The sequence below is a fragment of the Colossoma macropomum genome, unplaced genomic scaffold, assembly GCF_904425465.1.
Source record: "Colossoma macropomum unplaced genomic scaffold, Colossoma_macropomum, whole genome shotgun sequence".
NCBI lineage: Eukaryota > Metazoa > Chordata > Actinopteri > Characiformes > Serrasalmidae > Colossoma > Colossoma macropomum.
In genome coordinates, this window is record NW_023494799.1 from 22,131,246 (window position 1) to 22,146,111 (window position 14,866).

A 14,866-nucleotide genomic window follows, 5' to 3' on the forward strand; every position below is an offset into this window, starting at 1 on the left:
TCATATATGCTAGGCTGTCTGCTAATATGTAATAGTATGTTACATCCTGCTTTGCACAGTCTACAGTACTGTGTACTGTGTGTTCTGTGTTTGTATTTATTGAAAGTCTTTCATATTTATTGCACTGTATTGTCCGCACTGTGTTTATTGTATTGTTTAGAGGTTCACGTGTCGACTTTAGCAGCTAATCTCATTAATTTCCCTTTTCAAACCTAATAATAATTATATTATAATAATTATATATAATAAAGTTGTTTATAAGCCATAACACTAAACTGCCTTAAATTGCTGGGCTTTAGGTTGCAAACTGGTCCATCTGTTGTACATGACTGCGATAATTTACTCTGATAGCTGGCTAGTTAACATGCTAATGGATAACAACAACAACAAAAAGAAATGCACTACACCAAAGTTTACAGCTAGACAAAACAAGTGTTCACAAATGTTATGTACGTTATTTGCAAACTCTTAAAAAATTTTGCATTGCAAAGTTTGCATGGCTAGCTGATTAGTTCACTGACGCTAACCTGCCAAGGGCGAGTTTGTGCTGTTTGAGTCGCCACATGTCCAGTGTAGGTGTGACGCACAGCCGAGCTGAAGTGGGCGAGGGAACATTAAAAAAAAGTATTGACGGTGCCAGTGACTTACCCCCAGGGTAATACCCCCCCTCCTTATTTTCTCTCCTGATCAAATGATACAGCCAAAACATTTACTGAATGTCTATGGTCTTATTAATTCTGAAATTTCATCTAGATGAAAGTCCTGGGTACTTTTTGGGGTAATTTTTGTCCTTATGTAATAGTGATCTAAGCATTTATATTAAGTTAATAAAATATATGATTATGGAGGGTGTGAAGACAGCATGTTTGATTTTGGGAGGAATTTTAAGTGAAAGTATAAATTTAGACCTTTGGGGTCAGAAGTCCCCCAAACACGGGGCCTTCTTACATCACATAGGGGGGCACCTTGTCCTGATAGTGGATGAAGATGTATTTATTTTTTGTGTTATAAAAACAGAACTTTCTGCTGTTCCAGTTTATTTCTCCATCCGTGTGCAGCATCATCCTGTTCAGTTGTATGCAAAACTTTAGCCCAGGCCACAATTTTTTTCCCAATATAAATTAAATATAATATATAATATATAATATAAACATTAAATTAAGTAAATAAACAGTAACTGTGTAGTAAAATGTACAGAAGAATGTTCTCACTTATTTACACTCAGAGAAACAACAACAACATGTCATTTGCAAACCACAAAATATTCATCACTCCTCCACCCTTGTGTACGGACACTCACTGCTGCTAAATACTAGCAGATGTTTTGTTTTCCCCACTCTGCTGTGCACACTGTTGTACGATTGTGTAATTTATTGTAGATTATTTTATATCGTTTATTATCTATGTTCATTGTTTTTTATTGTCTGTTTGTACTGTTGTCTGCTGCAGTTCAGTGTTAACTGGAGCAGTGTCCTGGGGAAACCATATTTTGTCTCTTATTCAACACACACACACACAGACACACCTGTGGTGAGAAGGAACAATAATAAAGTTGAATGTGACTTTGCAAAAGCAAAAATGCACTTAAACATGTTTGTGTAGGCCAGGAGTCGCAACCCAAATGTTACGCCATTTTGTACTTTCAACAAAAATCAAACCACCTTGGGAGCCACAACATTTTATGTCCATTTTACCATTTTGGCTGCTCTCAGTATGTGCTAATGTCCTAGTATAGGCTAAAAAATATAAACGAAATCGCAGACTTACTTTGCTCTGCTTCAAGCTTTAGCTCAGCTATAGTCGCTTTTCTCCATCTAAGCAGGAAACTTTTCCGCAAAAGTAGAACAGTTTCTTGTAAAATGTCTCTCAATGTTTGACTTTTTCCTGAGGCTGAAGTCGCTTCTCATTCTCCAGCTTCTTGTTCTTGTTTGAATTTTCCAGTTCTACCTTAAAATAATGTAATTACTGCACCATTTAAGGTGGAACAGGAAAATTAGAACAAGAAGCTGGTGAACGAGAAGCTGACTTCAGTTTTGCAACTTTTTAGTTTCTGACAGTTTCTTGTTGCAGATTAAACATATCAGGAACCCAGCTGGAGAGATTATAAATGCAAACAAGTCAGTTTGTCTCCAAATTATCAATGTTCATATTAAATCTTGCTCTTTGCCTTTTCGTTAGCTACTAGCTAGGCGAGATTGCTGTGTGTGTTGCTATGGTGACCAGCAGTCTGTGCACCAACCTTCAGGGTTTAAGGGTGAATTAGCAGTTCTACATTAACTCCAGAGTTTAAGATCATTTATTGTTAAAACTGTTTTTGAACGATCAGCAGAGCTTTATTTTACTGCAAAGGAGGATTATTTTATTTTTAGCTACAAATCTAACTCTGCTGTGGAGCCGCAACAGGGCAGTAAAAAAACTGCATGTTGTGGACCCCTGGCTTAGGAGATAAAAGATTCTCAGAGGGTGTTTATCACCAGAAGTTTAGTGAAATCAAATGAAATCAAATCAAGCTTTATTGTGAGAGTTGGACAATATGACGATACATTAGTGTTATCATGATAAGTCACAAAACGCTTTTCTGAGCATATAATAGATATCGGCAGGACTTTAACAGCACTGACTAACTATATGTTTCATCACAAAGTGAGCATAATTAGGCCCGATTAATTGGAATTAGTGCAGCGCAGACTGTAAAACACTGAATATATTTGTGCCTGTGGATTTTATTATTCCTATTATTATTATTATTATTATTATTATTATTGTTATATAGGACAGATAAGAATTTAAATATAATTTGTTGTCATACAAAACAGTGCTTTATGCTTTCTCTACCAATATCACAAAATAAACAACCTGCTCTGTCCCTTTCTTTCAGCATTATTATGTTCAGCTCATGCAGAGAAAATTCCTTTTTTTCATGCAACACCCACAATGTATTTTTTACCAGCCAATACACTGCCGAAGAGTTAACAAGCCGTTACAACTGCAAATTAAAGTCTAAAATAGATCTTTGTAGTCTGTTTTTCAAATGCAACACCCACGATCACTCAACAGCCTCACACACTCATGTTTGTTTTTATACTGTGTCGAGACATGGAGGCATACAGATGTTCCATATCGCTGCTGTCGCAACAAAACATCATATCTCCAAAACGGTAACTTTACAGGAGAAGGAAAAAACACACTTTACTTTTAATGTATGTCAGTGGAACCAGAATTTTTTCCAAGTTGTTTTGTGCCGTTTCTTTTGGCCCATTCATCATATAATTTACTTACAAAGTAAAGGGCAACAGGCATTTTCAAATTATATTAAAAACGAGAAAAATGAAGATCCGAGGTTTTTGCTCCAATAGCAGAGATATGTATTAAATATGGGTAAGTCTCTGTATGTGATAAATACATGTACCATATGTTTTATATGTGTAAACAGCTAAATGTAATAATGTCCCATATTTATAATACACTTGTTTTTATACTGTGTCTGAACATGGGGGCATACATATGTTCAATGTATTAAATATATGTATCTATTTGTAATATAATATGCTCCATATATATAATTTATATCTTACTATCTATATCTAACAATAGTATGTCCCATTTGTGTTATATGTATAAAAGTATCTACATGTATCATGTCCCATGTGTGTTATACATACGTAAGTAGCTATATGTGATAATAATTTCTCATATGTGTTATATAAATATATGAAAGCAGCTAAATGTAATACTGACATGTCCTATATGTGCTATATGTAAGTAGCTAGATGTGATAATAATGTACCATATATGTATTATGTACACGTGTGAGTACCTCCCTGTTAAAATTATTTGTCCCATTTGTGTTATTTATATATGAAAGTATATATGTAATGATCTCTATGTAATAATAAAATGTCCCATTTGTTTTAAATATGTCTCTAAATGTAATGAGGATTTTTAAGCCTAACCCTGAATCTAACCCTAATCTTAACCTCAGAAACCAAAAAAGAAACAGTTCTGCTCTTTCAGTTCACATTTTCGCTACGTTCATCATAATAATATGTCCCATATGAATCAATGTACTGAAAATGTACACAAACAAGCACATCCACACACTGGGCATGACTCCCAGTCCAGTATAACCACTCTCCCCCTCCGCTTAGAGCCAGAGTGGTACAGCCCTCCGTTCTGTCCTCCACTCCCTGACTGCTGCATCCTCCATCACTCCACTTCCCTTCTTCCTCTGTTTCTCCTTGAGGTCGAACCCAGAGGCCTGTCTGCACACTTTTGGGCCTTGCTTTTCAGTCTCTCCCTCACTCTGTCTCTCACTCAATCCTCTGAGCTCAGCACAGAGTCTGTGGAGGAATAAAGCAGCAGAGAGAAGCAGGTAAGCTGTGTGCATGCTGTTTTATTCATGTTGCTGTGTCTGCTGGAGGAGGATAAGGGGTCCTGTGGCTGAGGCCTATAGTGCTAAAGCTATTTCAGCCACCCATCCTCTCCATTTTTACTGGCTCCTGCTTTCCGTCTTTCTTGCTTTTCCACTTTTCTCTCGGAATCTGAATGGCTGTGTCCCAATTAGTCTCTTTATTCACTGTGTAGTGCACTACGTGGATCATGAAATAATGGCTTGTACACTGAAATAGTGCACTGTATGTTCAATAATTCATTCATTTGGAATTCATTTGGAATACAAATCAAGTAATAATAATAATAATAATAATAATAATATGATCTTGAACTTAATTATAAACGTATGATAACAATAATTATCCTCATTGTAAAATCTTGCCAAAGCTGTTCAATGTATGTCCATTGACATTATCATCAATAAAGATTTACTATAGAAACAAATTAATTGAATAAATTCAAGAAATGATTAAAATTTACTTATAAAACTGCAAAAAGTCATGAAGTAGTAAAAATACAATCTTTTTACTGACTTATTCCCTCGTTCCCTCATTTTTGGGCCTCCCCTCCCCCCTCCTCTCCTCCCCTCCTCCTCCTCCCCCTCCTCCTCCTCCCCCCCCTCCTCCTCCTTCTCCTCCACTTGCAGCACATGACTCATGCAATTTTAGAGAGAGAGAGAGAGAGAGAGAGAGAGAGAGAAAAAAAGATAGAGAGACTGTAGGAACCACTTGTGAATTCTTGAACTACAAGGCATGTCTTTGTCTCGTGCTGTACAATTTGGGTGACGCATAAGGCGCTACTGTGTGAGTGTGAGCGTCGAGGGGCAAAAGGCTCTCTGTGTCTGCCTCTGTCAGTGGTCTGCTTTATAACTGCATATACATACGCCCACATACACACACACACACACACACACACACACACACACACACACACACACACACACACACACAGATAGATGCGTTTTCCCACCAGGCAGCTCTGCCGGATGTTGTGCTGAGAGTCTGGCCGCTGCCCTTTGGCTAAAACCCCAATACAAAAACACACAATACTGCACGTCACAGCTTTATGTGTGCAGTGAACTTTATTGCTTTTTCAAGGTCACAGTCTCTCTGAGTGAGGATATTTTAGAGACACTCACTGACTGAGTTGCTGTTTAATCTGGACAAGGGCATTGTTTTGTTCCAGAAGTGTGAGGATCAGGAAAGTTACATGAAGTTGGAAGCGTGATGTTGGTTTTATGAATTCTTAATCTGCTCAGTGGATGTAGACCTAGAAATGTAACCATGGAAATGTGTGTTGACCTAGTGTTACCATGGACAGTGTATGGTGTAACCATGGAAACAGGTGTAGCGTAATCAAGAAAGTAAATATAGTGTAACCATGGAAATGAGTGGAGTTCTAGTATAACCACAGAAATGAAAGTTATGAATGGGAGTTCTGGTGTTACCAAGAAAATAGAGATAGAGAAAAAAAGCAAACTCACTGAAATTGCAGTATAACTGTAGGCATGGGTTTAGTGTAATCACAGACATGGGTGTAGGCTAACCATGGATATGGGTGTAGTGTAGTCATGGAAAAATGTGTGGCATAATAAAGGAAATGGGTGTAACGTAACAATGGAAACAGGTGTAGTGTAACCATTGAAATGTGTGTAGTGTAACCATGGAAATGTGTATAGTGTAACCATTGAAACGGTGTAATGTAACCATAGAAATGGGTGTAGTGTAACCATGGAAATGAGTTATGTGTAACCATGGAAATGGGTATAGTGTAACCATTGAAACGGTGTAATGTAACCATAGAAATGGGTGTAGTGTAACCATGGAAACAAGTGTAATGTAACCAAGGAAACAGGGGTAGTGTAACCATGGAAATGGAAGTAGTGTAACCATAGAAATGGGGGGTAGAGTATCAGTAGAAATGGGTGTTTTCCACTGATCCAGATGCCACTGGTATAGTTCTACTTTAGATGTATATTATTCTATAATTCTCTTTCTATCATCTGGACTAAGATAGTTGGGCAGTAAAGAGCAGATCTGCACTATTTAGAGATTTCACACAAAACCCCTAGGGCAGTTTGAAAGTGGGGGGTAAAAAAGTCCATCTGTCCAGTGGAAACAGCACTGTGTTCTGTCTGTACTGCACTGCGTTGCGTCGGTAAATAACCCTGTCCTTTGTGTGAGAGTGAGGCTGTGCAATAATAGTGGAGCTAACAGCTGTATTCTGTTCCCCTTATGAGCTTCTGCATGTGTCAGGTGACAGTAAAGTTGAGCAGAGCTGAGGTTTCTGCCTTTCTCAGTGATCTGCTGGATCTCACGCATGAACTCATCTGTGTGTTTGGCAACAACAGTTAAAGCAACTAAAAATCTCTCTCTCTCTCTCTCTCTCTCTCTCTCTCTCTCTCTCTCTCTCTCTCTCTCTCTCTCCCCCCCCTCTATACCTTAATTTTCTAACTCTCTCTCTCTCTCTCTCTCCCCCTCTATACTTTAATTTTCTATCTCTCTCTCTCTCTCTCTCTCTCTCCCTCTCCCCCCCTGTACCTTAATTTTCTATCTCTCTCTCTCTCTCTCTCTCTCTCTCTCTCTCTCTCCCCATACCTTAATTTTCTATTGCTCATTCTCTCTCTCTCTCTCTCTTTATACCTTCATATCCCCTTCACTCTTTCGTAATACCCTCAAACTTGCCCACTTTATACTCCCTCTCTGTCTCTCTTTATTCCTATATACCTTCCCCTCAATACCTTCATGTTCTCTGTCTTTGTCTCTCTCGTTCTCTCTCTCTCACTTTACCTTTATACTGTCATACTTTCCCCTCTCTCACTACACCCTCATACCTTCCTTTCCTTCCTCTCTCTTCTCTCTTTACCTTTCTTCTCTCTCTCCCCCTCTCTCTACCTTTATACCTTTCTCCTCTTTCTCTTTCTCATTTTCTTTACCTTCCTCCTCTCTCTCTCTCCACCTCTCTCTATCTTCATACCTTTCTCCACTTTCTAATTTTCTTTACCTTCCTCCTCTCTCTCTCTTTCTCTCACTCTCTACCTTCCGCCTCCTCCTCCCTCTCACTCTCTTTCTTTCTCTACCTTCCTCCTCCTCCTTGTCCACTCTCTCTCTCTGTCTCTCTCTTTCTCTCTGTCTCTGTCTCTCTCTCACACACTTTCTCCTCTCTTCTCTCTTTATGCTCTCTCACCCTCTCTCACTACTCTTTCTCTACTTACTCTTTCTCACTCACTCTCTCTACCTTCCTCTCTCTCTCTCTCTTTGCAGAAACATCCTGGGACGCTGAATAAAAGATCCACCTTGGTCGGCTCTCTGTGATTTCTGACACTCCACATGGAAGCGAAGGCTAAATGTGGGTCGAAGGCGGCTCCGAAGGCAGAGAAGAAAGACCCGGCGCCTCCTAAACCGGACCCCATCCCCGCAGAGCCGGCCCAGTCCACTGAACCAGAGAAACCAGCAGAAGATGGAGCGAACAGCCAGGAGGGGGCGCAGGAGGGGGGTGAGGGAACAGGATTCGGGTGTGAAGTGCTGGAGAACTTGAAGCCTTTCATCATCGGGGGGGCCATCGTCGCCCTTGGAGCCATATTGGTGGGCGTGATCTTATTAGCCAAGAAAAACTGATGCTGTCGAGTGATTGGTTGATGAGTGAATGGGTCACAGACTATCAGAAGGGTGGAGTTTGAGTTTATTACTAATTTATATATAAAGTAATCCACTGAGTTTACTTGACCGAAATGTGCACATCATTTCCAGATGACAGTGAAGAACCGTGATTATTAGAGTTTGGACTTTAGTTCAGGGCATAAATGTCCAAACCCTGTCAGAAAATGTGAAAAAAACCTGCTATGATAATGCTAGCATATGGGATTTGTAATGTTGTGTATTAGCGCTAAGCTAATGCTAGTGCACAGGAATTTTTTTGGCCGTTCTAGATTAAACATGCACATTTAAAGCTTGTAAAAGACATTCTATGTTTTATTAGAAGCTTGTAACAGTAATTAACATATATCTGAACTGTAGCAGTTTTACAGTGACTCTTTCAGTAAAGAGTCCTGCATAGAGCTGCTGCCACTGTTTTCCATTCCTAACAGCCAACACAAACCTACTTAGACTATGACTCATATTCAGTCAGTGACAGATCTAGAACCTTAAAGAGGAATTCCATGTTAACATTAGCAGTAGCATAAGTTATTTTTTATTCTGTAGCACAACACTCAGCACCTTAGCCTCATAAGATGTATGTATCGTTTTTGTGTTTTCTTCCATCAGTTTTCTGCCCTTGCCCAGATTCTCACTACAATACCCAGCATGCATCACAAAATATGAAAGAAATGGTGCAAATACTTTGTAGAAACATGGCACTGCAGCATGTAAAGTTAGCTATCTGGCTAACAGCCCTCATGTATTCATCAAAGCCCCTGTTTCCCACCTTCAAGATACATCAGAAGTCTTTAAACTTGATCTCACCCTAGAGACTACTGCGGCAACTGTGAAGACAAGTAGGAAAGTTTACATCAGATAGTAGTGATGGTTACGCTTTTATTTTGGCTGGCATGTCCATTTAAGGCCTTCAGTGCAGCTCCTGAAGCCCTAATCAATGAAATAGCTACAGTACAGTACTTAGTAAATACCACCAGACACGTATTGTTGTCACTGAACCTAGGAAGATTGAAGGATTCCCCCTGAAATCAACACAATTTTGGCAATAATTGTGTCGATGTAATACATTCAATTCATTATTTATGTGGAAATGTGCACAACTCAGTCAAGTAAGGTCAGCGCATTGCTTTATTTACATATACATCTGTACTTACTGCTTATATATGTATGTAAATATCTATATGAATTGAACTATATGAGGTGGGGAGCTATTGTGCTTTTCATTTTCAAGCGCTGCTTTGATATTCTGATGCTAGGAGTGACCACAGCAATAGCCATTAGTAGCTAGCTTTGCTTGAGGCTTATTCAGTCGCAAATGTGGCCGCCGCACAATCACGTAGACACGATAAACACAGATAACACAAACACAGTTTTATCTAACAGCATTTCCTCCTGACCAAGACTCATCACAGCTGCCATCTCTGACATCCTTCTAGAATAAAAGTCCTCTGTTATAAATGTCAGCATTAACTCTGTTACACTGAGGATGTAGGTGTTAATTAAGCTTAAAATAAAGTGCAATATTACCGTATGATATTTCTGTTTAGTTTTATGGTCTCATTAGTCGGTGACACCATCACAGACAGGCACGGTTCAGGTATATATTTGGTTTTATGACAAAGATGTAATATTTACAGTCATAATGTGATCTGGCAAATGAAAAAAAAACATATATATATATATATATGTGTGTGTGTGTGTGTGTGTGTGTGTGTGTGTGTGTGTATGTACACACACACATATACACACATAAATAAATATACGTTTATTGAAAGTTGATTTGGGACTGTATGCCCTTGTGAAAATGAAATATTGTTATATTTTGTTAATTTATTTCAAAATATAAATGGAACATTTATAATAATTTCAGGTACTTTTGAAAATACAGGTACTGAAAAGGATTCTTTGCACATTGCCATAGAAAAAAATTTTGGTTCCCTAAAGAACCTTTTAAATGGATCTTTCTTCAGAGGCTCATTTTTGTAAATGAGAAAAGTGACTGTGAAGAACCTTTTTTCAAAGTTTAAAGAACCACCACATATTGTAAAGGTTCTAGAAAGAACCTTTAAATTAATTTACATTGTGTGAAGACTCTTTAAACATTCATAAACCTCCAAATATCTGTTTCCAACATGGTTCTTCAGGGTAACAAAAGTGGTTCTATGTCATTAGAGCCCATTCTACTGCAAAGAACACTGTGGAACCTTTATTTTAAGAGTTTATAATACTATTTTGTATGTGGATGTATTGCACAGATAGAGGAACTTATAAAGAGATTGCAGCATACAGATTTCACATGGATGCAAAATGCAGAGGAAAATATGATCATATATCTGTTATATTTATCAAATACGTGTGTGTGTGTGTGTGTATATGTTCTTGTGCCCGTTAAAGATTGATTTGATCATTATCATCACTTTTCTTATAGTTTGTTGTCTGCAATGGATTAATTATTTATTATTTTCAGTCATTGTAAATGAACACAAAACATGAAATGAAAGGCATATATTACAGAAATGGGAATGTGTGTACAGATTTTAGGATATTACAGAATATTTTAATCTGTCTGTCTGCTTGTAGCACATGCTGTCTATTACTACTGACCAGACTGAGAGAAAAAGTGTAATATTAACTGATTTCTTAAGCAGTCTAGTCATTATTCTAACAAATTTAAGTCACTGCTCTCATTTCCATATATACATTCTGTCCATTTGCTCAATGTTTAACACCCTGGATAGCATGAATTACTAAAGAACACACTAATAATCACATTTTACACATTTTTTAGCAGTTTTGGAATGCAATTCACTTTCATATGGAATCAGTCTCAGTAGGATGGCTGTGCTAAAATGGTCATCGTCCAAAAGAAACACTAAAAAATGCACGAAACAAACAGATTAGTCACGTCAGTAGTTCTTACAGACAATAAGATTTTTCCTTTTCCCTCAAGTGCGTATGTAATGCAATAATACTGATAGCACTCCGTAGCTGAGACTGATAGAGCTGACATTACAGGATGAAAAGCTTTAAAAAGCTGATAAATGGTGGACAGTAAAGATTCTGGCTCTGATGATGGAGATAATTATATGAATACCTGCTGATTGTTATTGATTTTATTTCTTCTCCTGACAGCAGCTTTTCCAGCCGCGTTTGTCCACTCACCCACCCCCACTGTTCCCTCTGTAATGTATAAATGAAATGGCTCTCTTGTGAACTGTTGAGCTTATTAAAGGACTAAAAACCAGATTTTCTCAGATTGCTCCTGTTATTTTTATCTCTCATTTTGTTCCCCAGTTATCCAAACTATAGATCATAAGATCATATTGTGACAAATGTATATACTTATACTCCCATAATTCACATTTAAAAAAAAAAAGTGTATTGTGTGTGTCAGACCAGAAAGCCACTCTTAACTCATAGGATCTTGCGAAACTAGACTAAAATAATTAAATAATGTCAGTGAAAAGACATACTACTGAAATTTTAATGTATGCTAAAACTGGCAGACAATCTAGCAGCCTGAATAACTATAATAAATATAAGTAATTATAAATATTTGGAAATAATAATAATAATTATTTTTTTTAAATCAGAACCTCAGTCAGGAATTTCTTAATATTAAGGTATTATTAAAAATGTTAATATTTAGAAATTGATTTTACATATGAGGTGTAAAAATAAAAGAAACAATATTTATTGCTAGAAAATAGCAATATATTATATGCCAATAGTACGTATTAGCATAGTTATAATAAAAGTAATTAGTGATATGCTCTTAAATATAAACAAATTATTTTGTAGCGTGTTCATGAAATATCTTATCATGAAATATATTATTATTATTATTATTATAGTAGTAGTAGTAGTAGTAGTAGTAGTAGTAGTAGTAGTAGTAGTATTAGCAGCATTAGTATTGGTCGTTGATATCTTTGTTGCGGGGAACTGTTTATTTCCTGTAGCCCGTTTCAGTCCGGATCAGTTTCAGCGGAACACAGCGGGGGTTAAGCGCTTGGTTGCGTGTTGGATTCGCTCGCGGGTAAATATTTACAAATATTCACGAATTTTACACAATTTTATTTAATGAAAACACTCTTAACCGCAATCCAGGCAGGTCAGTGTTCTATGTAGGTGTTAAATGTGGTTAGACAGTGAACTAGTTGGCCACTAATCGAGCTGTAATATCCGCATGTGGCAGCATCAGCTTTAGTTATCCGTTCTACCTTAAATTTAATAAGAACAGGAGGAAGACGACGAAGAAGAAGAAGAAGAAGGAGAAGGAGAAGGACTTCTCCAGCCTCGTCTAATGATAATCATAACAGTTAAAAGCGTGTAAATTGTTATATAACGATTAAAAAAAGTAATCATTTGTTTAAACTGCGTAACGCGATGTATATCAAAATATATTCTTTGTCGAATGTCCGAAAATGCGTCATTAATCAGTTAAGATGTGAACAAAGTCATTTAGAATGGTTTGGTGTGAAACGCTCTGTTTTAGAGAAACTTGCCGATCCAGAATTGTTCACAGTGGTGGTGATAGGAACCAGACATCCACCTCTAAAAGTTGTTACATGAAATAGTTTTAAAAATACTGAAGTTAGTTAGTACTACTATCTATCGTATGTGTGTGTGTGTATGTGTATATATATGGTGCTTCAGAAGCTGCTGAAACACAGCAGAAAACACATGAAAAGCATGTTTCTAATCAGCTTGTTTCTGCTTTCAGCTGCTTTCTAGATATTCTCTTCAGGATGATTATCCCAGTGCGCTGTTTCACCTGCGGGAAGATTGTGGGCAACAAGTGGGAGGCTTATTTAGGGCTCCTTCAGGCGGAGTACACAGAGGGGTAAGAGTGCATACACTTTAGCACAGATCTAGACCTGAGATTAAATGGGCTATCATGGTTGTTTTGTTAAATTTGATTAAACATTAAATAAACTGATAAAAACTTTTCAGTGTATCTGCAGTGATTAGTAGGTCATTTGCATGATGACAATGCTCCTACTGCTTTCTGTTACAGTAAGAAACTGAGCCTAATGGAAACTTATATTTATCTTTTTTGTAAACTAATGTCTTTTTTTTTAAGGCTTTGTCTAGTAAAGCATTTTGGAGTCTATGAATGATTTATTAATGCTCATTTAGGTCCATTTTTATTGTTTTGCCTGCTTTTTAAAAATCCTCAGGCTGGTTTCCCAGAACCAGATTACGCCTAAGTCAGGGATATCCAATCTTATCCGCAAAGGGCTGGTATGGCTGCAGGTTTTCATTCCAACAAAGAAGGAGATCACATTATCAAATGCTTGACGCCTAAGAGGAACTGATTAAACCACTGGAATCAGGTGTGATTCAGCTCATTTTGAGTGAAAACCTGCAGCCACACCGGCCCTTTGTGGAGAAGATTGGACACCCCTGGCCTAAATGGAGCTGGACAGTATGACAATATTATCATTATCATGATAAATTACATCACAATATTCTTCTTGGAGCTTCTCGAGGATATCAATAGTACTTGAACACTTCCCAGCTTCATATTTGATTACAAAGAAAGCAAATTAGTTATGTTTAATTGAATTTATTGTAGCGCAGGGTGTTAAATGTTGAAAATAAATCTTTTATCATAGACTTTAATAGTATTTTCTAAATGTGGCACTACTTTGTCTTTTCCAGTTTATCAGATGTCAAAAAATATCTAACGTAACATGTATCATGAAAAGTTCTTAAAGTATCATGATATTCCATTCTTCCAAATCCCCCCACCTCTTTTTACCATTATCAGTACAAGTGTAAGACCACACTCTTAATGGTTCTTTAGTGAAGACAGTGGTTCTTTGCATAGTGAAGTGGCTCTTACGATTGATGGAGATTGTGTTGTATGGCTGTATATAGAACCTTTTTGAAATGGGTTGTTCTGGTGTGACGATATCAAGCTTGTAACAATAGAAGAACCCTTTTCAAAAAGGTGCTATATAGGACCATACAACACATTCTCCATCAATCTGAGGAGAAGTTTCACAATGCAAAGAACACTTTAAGCATGCAAAGGGTTTTAAGCGTTCATGGTTCTATATAGAACCCTTGTCTTTACTAAAGAACCCTTGAAGAACCATCTTTTTTGGAGTGTAGGCTTGATCTGTGTCTGGGAAAGCTGGCTGATGATTGGTTACTGATATAATCAACAGTGACAACTCTGACTTGACTGAAGTGTAATTTCTCTCTGTGTTCATCACTCAGTGATGCGTTGGACGCTCTCGGGCTGAAGCGGTACTGCTGCAGGAGGATGCTGCTGTCTCACGTCGATCTCATTGAGAAGTTACTGAACTATGCACCGCTGGAGAAATAGACTTGATGAACTGGAATAAACTGTTTTTCTTTCATAAGCTGCCCACAAACCCCTGTGTATACGTTGGCTAAGTGTATTGAGTTTGTATGCTGGCACCAGACCTGCATGTTTAGGGAAGACCTCCTTCATACGCAGGGTTTATAGCTTGCAATGGTTTGATATTTTCTAAATAAAGTAGTAAAAGCATCGAGTATATGATTATTTTCTGAACATGAGCTCTCTTGGTCAAATATTCCTCTTGCAAAAATGCAAACATCAAGGGGAAAAAGATGAGGATGTGAAGATAAAGAAAAACAAAATGGTAACTGTACACATGGGGTACACATGATGCGAGTTAATGTAACAGTCTTTTCCCACCAAAATAATTTTGGTCCATTTGTCAAGAAATGTTCAGACAATGCATCAAATGATTTAAATGAATAATTAAATAGGAATAAAATGGAGCTACAAGGTTTTTGAGCTGAGTCAGCATCTGAGAGAT

The 14,866-nt window shown here is 37.5% G+C and overlaps 1 protein-coding gene and 1 long non-coding RNA gene across 2 annotated transcripts; both read left to right on the top strand.

Moving 5' to 3' along the window:
* The first annotated feature begins 4,179 nt into the window (after nt 1–4,179).
* LOC118818864 lies at nt 4,180–11,294 on the top strand. Its single transcript, XR_005008119.1, has 2 exons — nt 4,180–4,372; nt 7,656–11,294. It is a non-coding gene; the product is annotated as an uncharacterized LOC118818864 (long non-coding RNA).
* A 722-nt stretch (nt 11,295–12,016) lies between these two features.
* polr2l (RNA polymerase II, I and III subunit L) lies at nt 12,017–14,576 on the top strand. The gene is made up of 3 exons (XM_036586383.1): nt 12,017–12,084; nt 12,772–12,891; nt 14,277–14,576. The coding sequence occupies exons 2-3, from the start codon at nt 12,797–12,799 to the stop codon at nt 14,383–14,385; spliced, it is 204 nt and encodes a 67-aa protein (XP_036442276.1). The 5' UTR covers nt 12,017–12,084; nt 12,772–12,796; the 3' UTR covers nt 14,386–14,576.
* The last annotated feature ends 290 nt before the right edge of the window (nt 14,577–14,866 follow it).

Bases quoted from the DNA above. Each gene is read 5' to 3' on its own strand.
- polr2l (XM_036586383.1), top strand. From the start codon at position 12,797: ATGATTATCCCAGTGCGCTGTTTCACCTGCGGGAAGATTGTGGGCAAC. The intron at 12,892-14,276 runs GTAAGAGTGCAT...TTCATCACTCAG, and splicing joins CAGGCGGAGTACACAGAGGG to TGATGCGTTGGACGCTCTCG.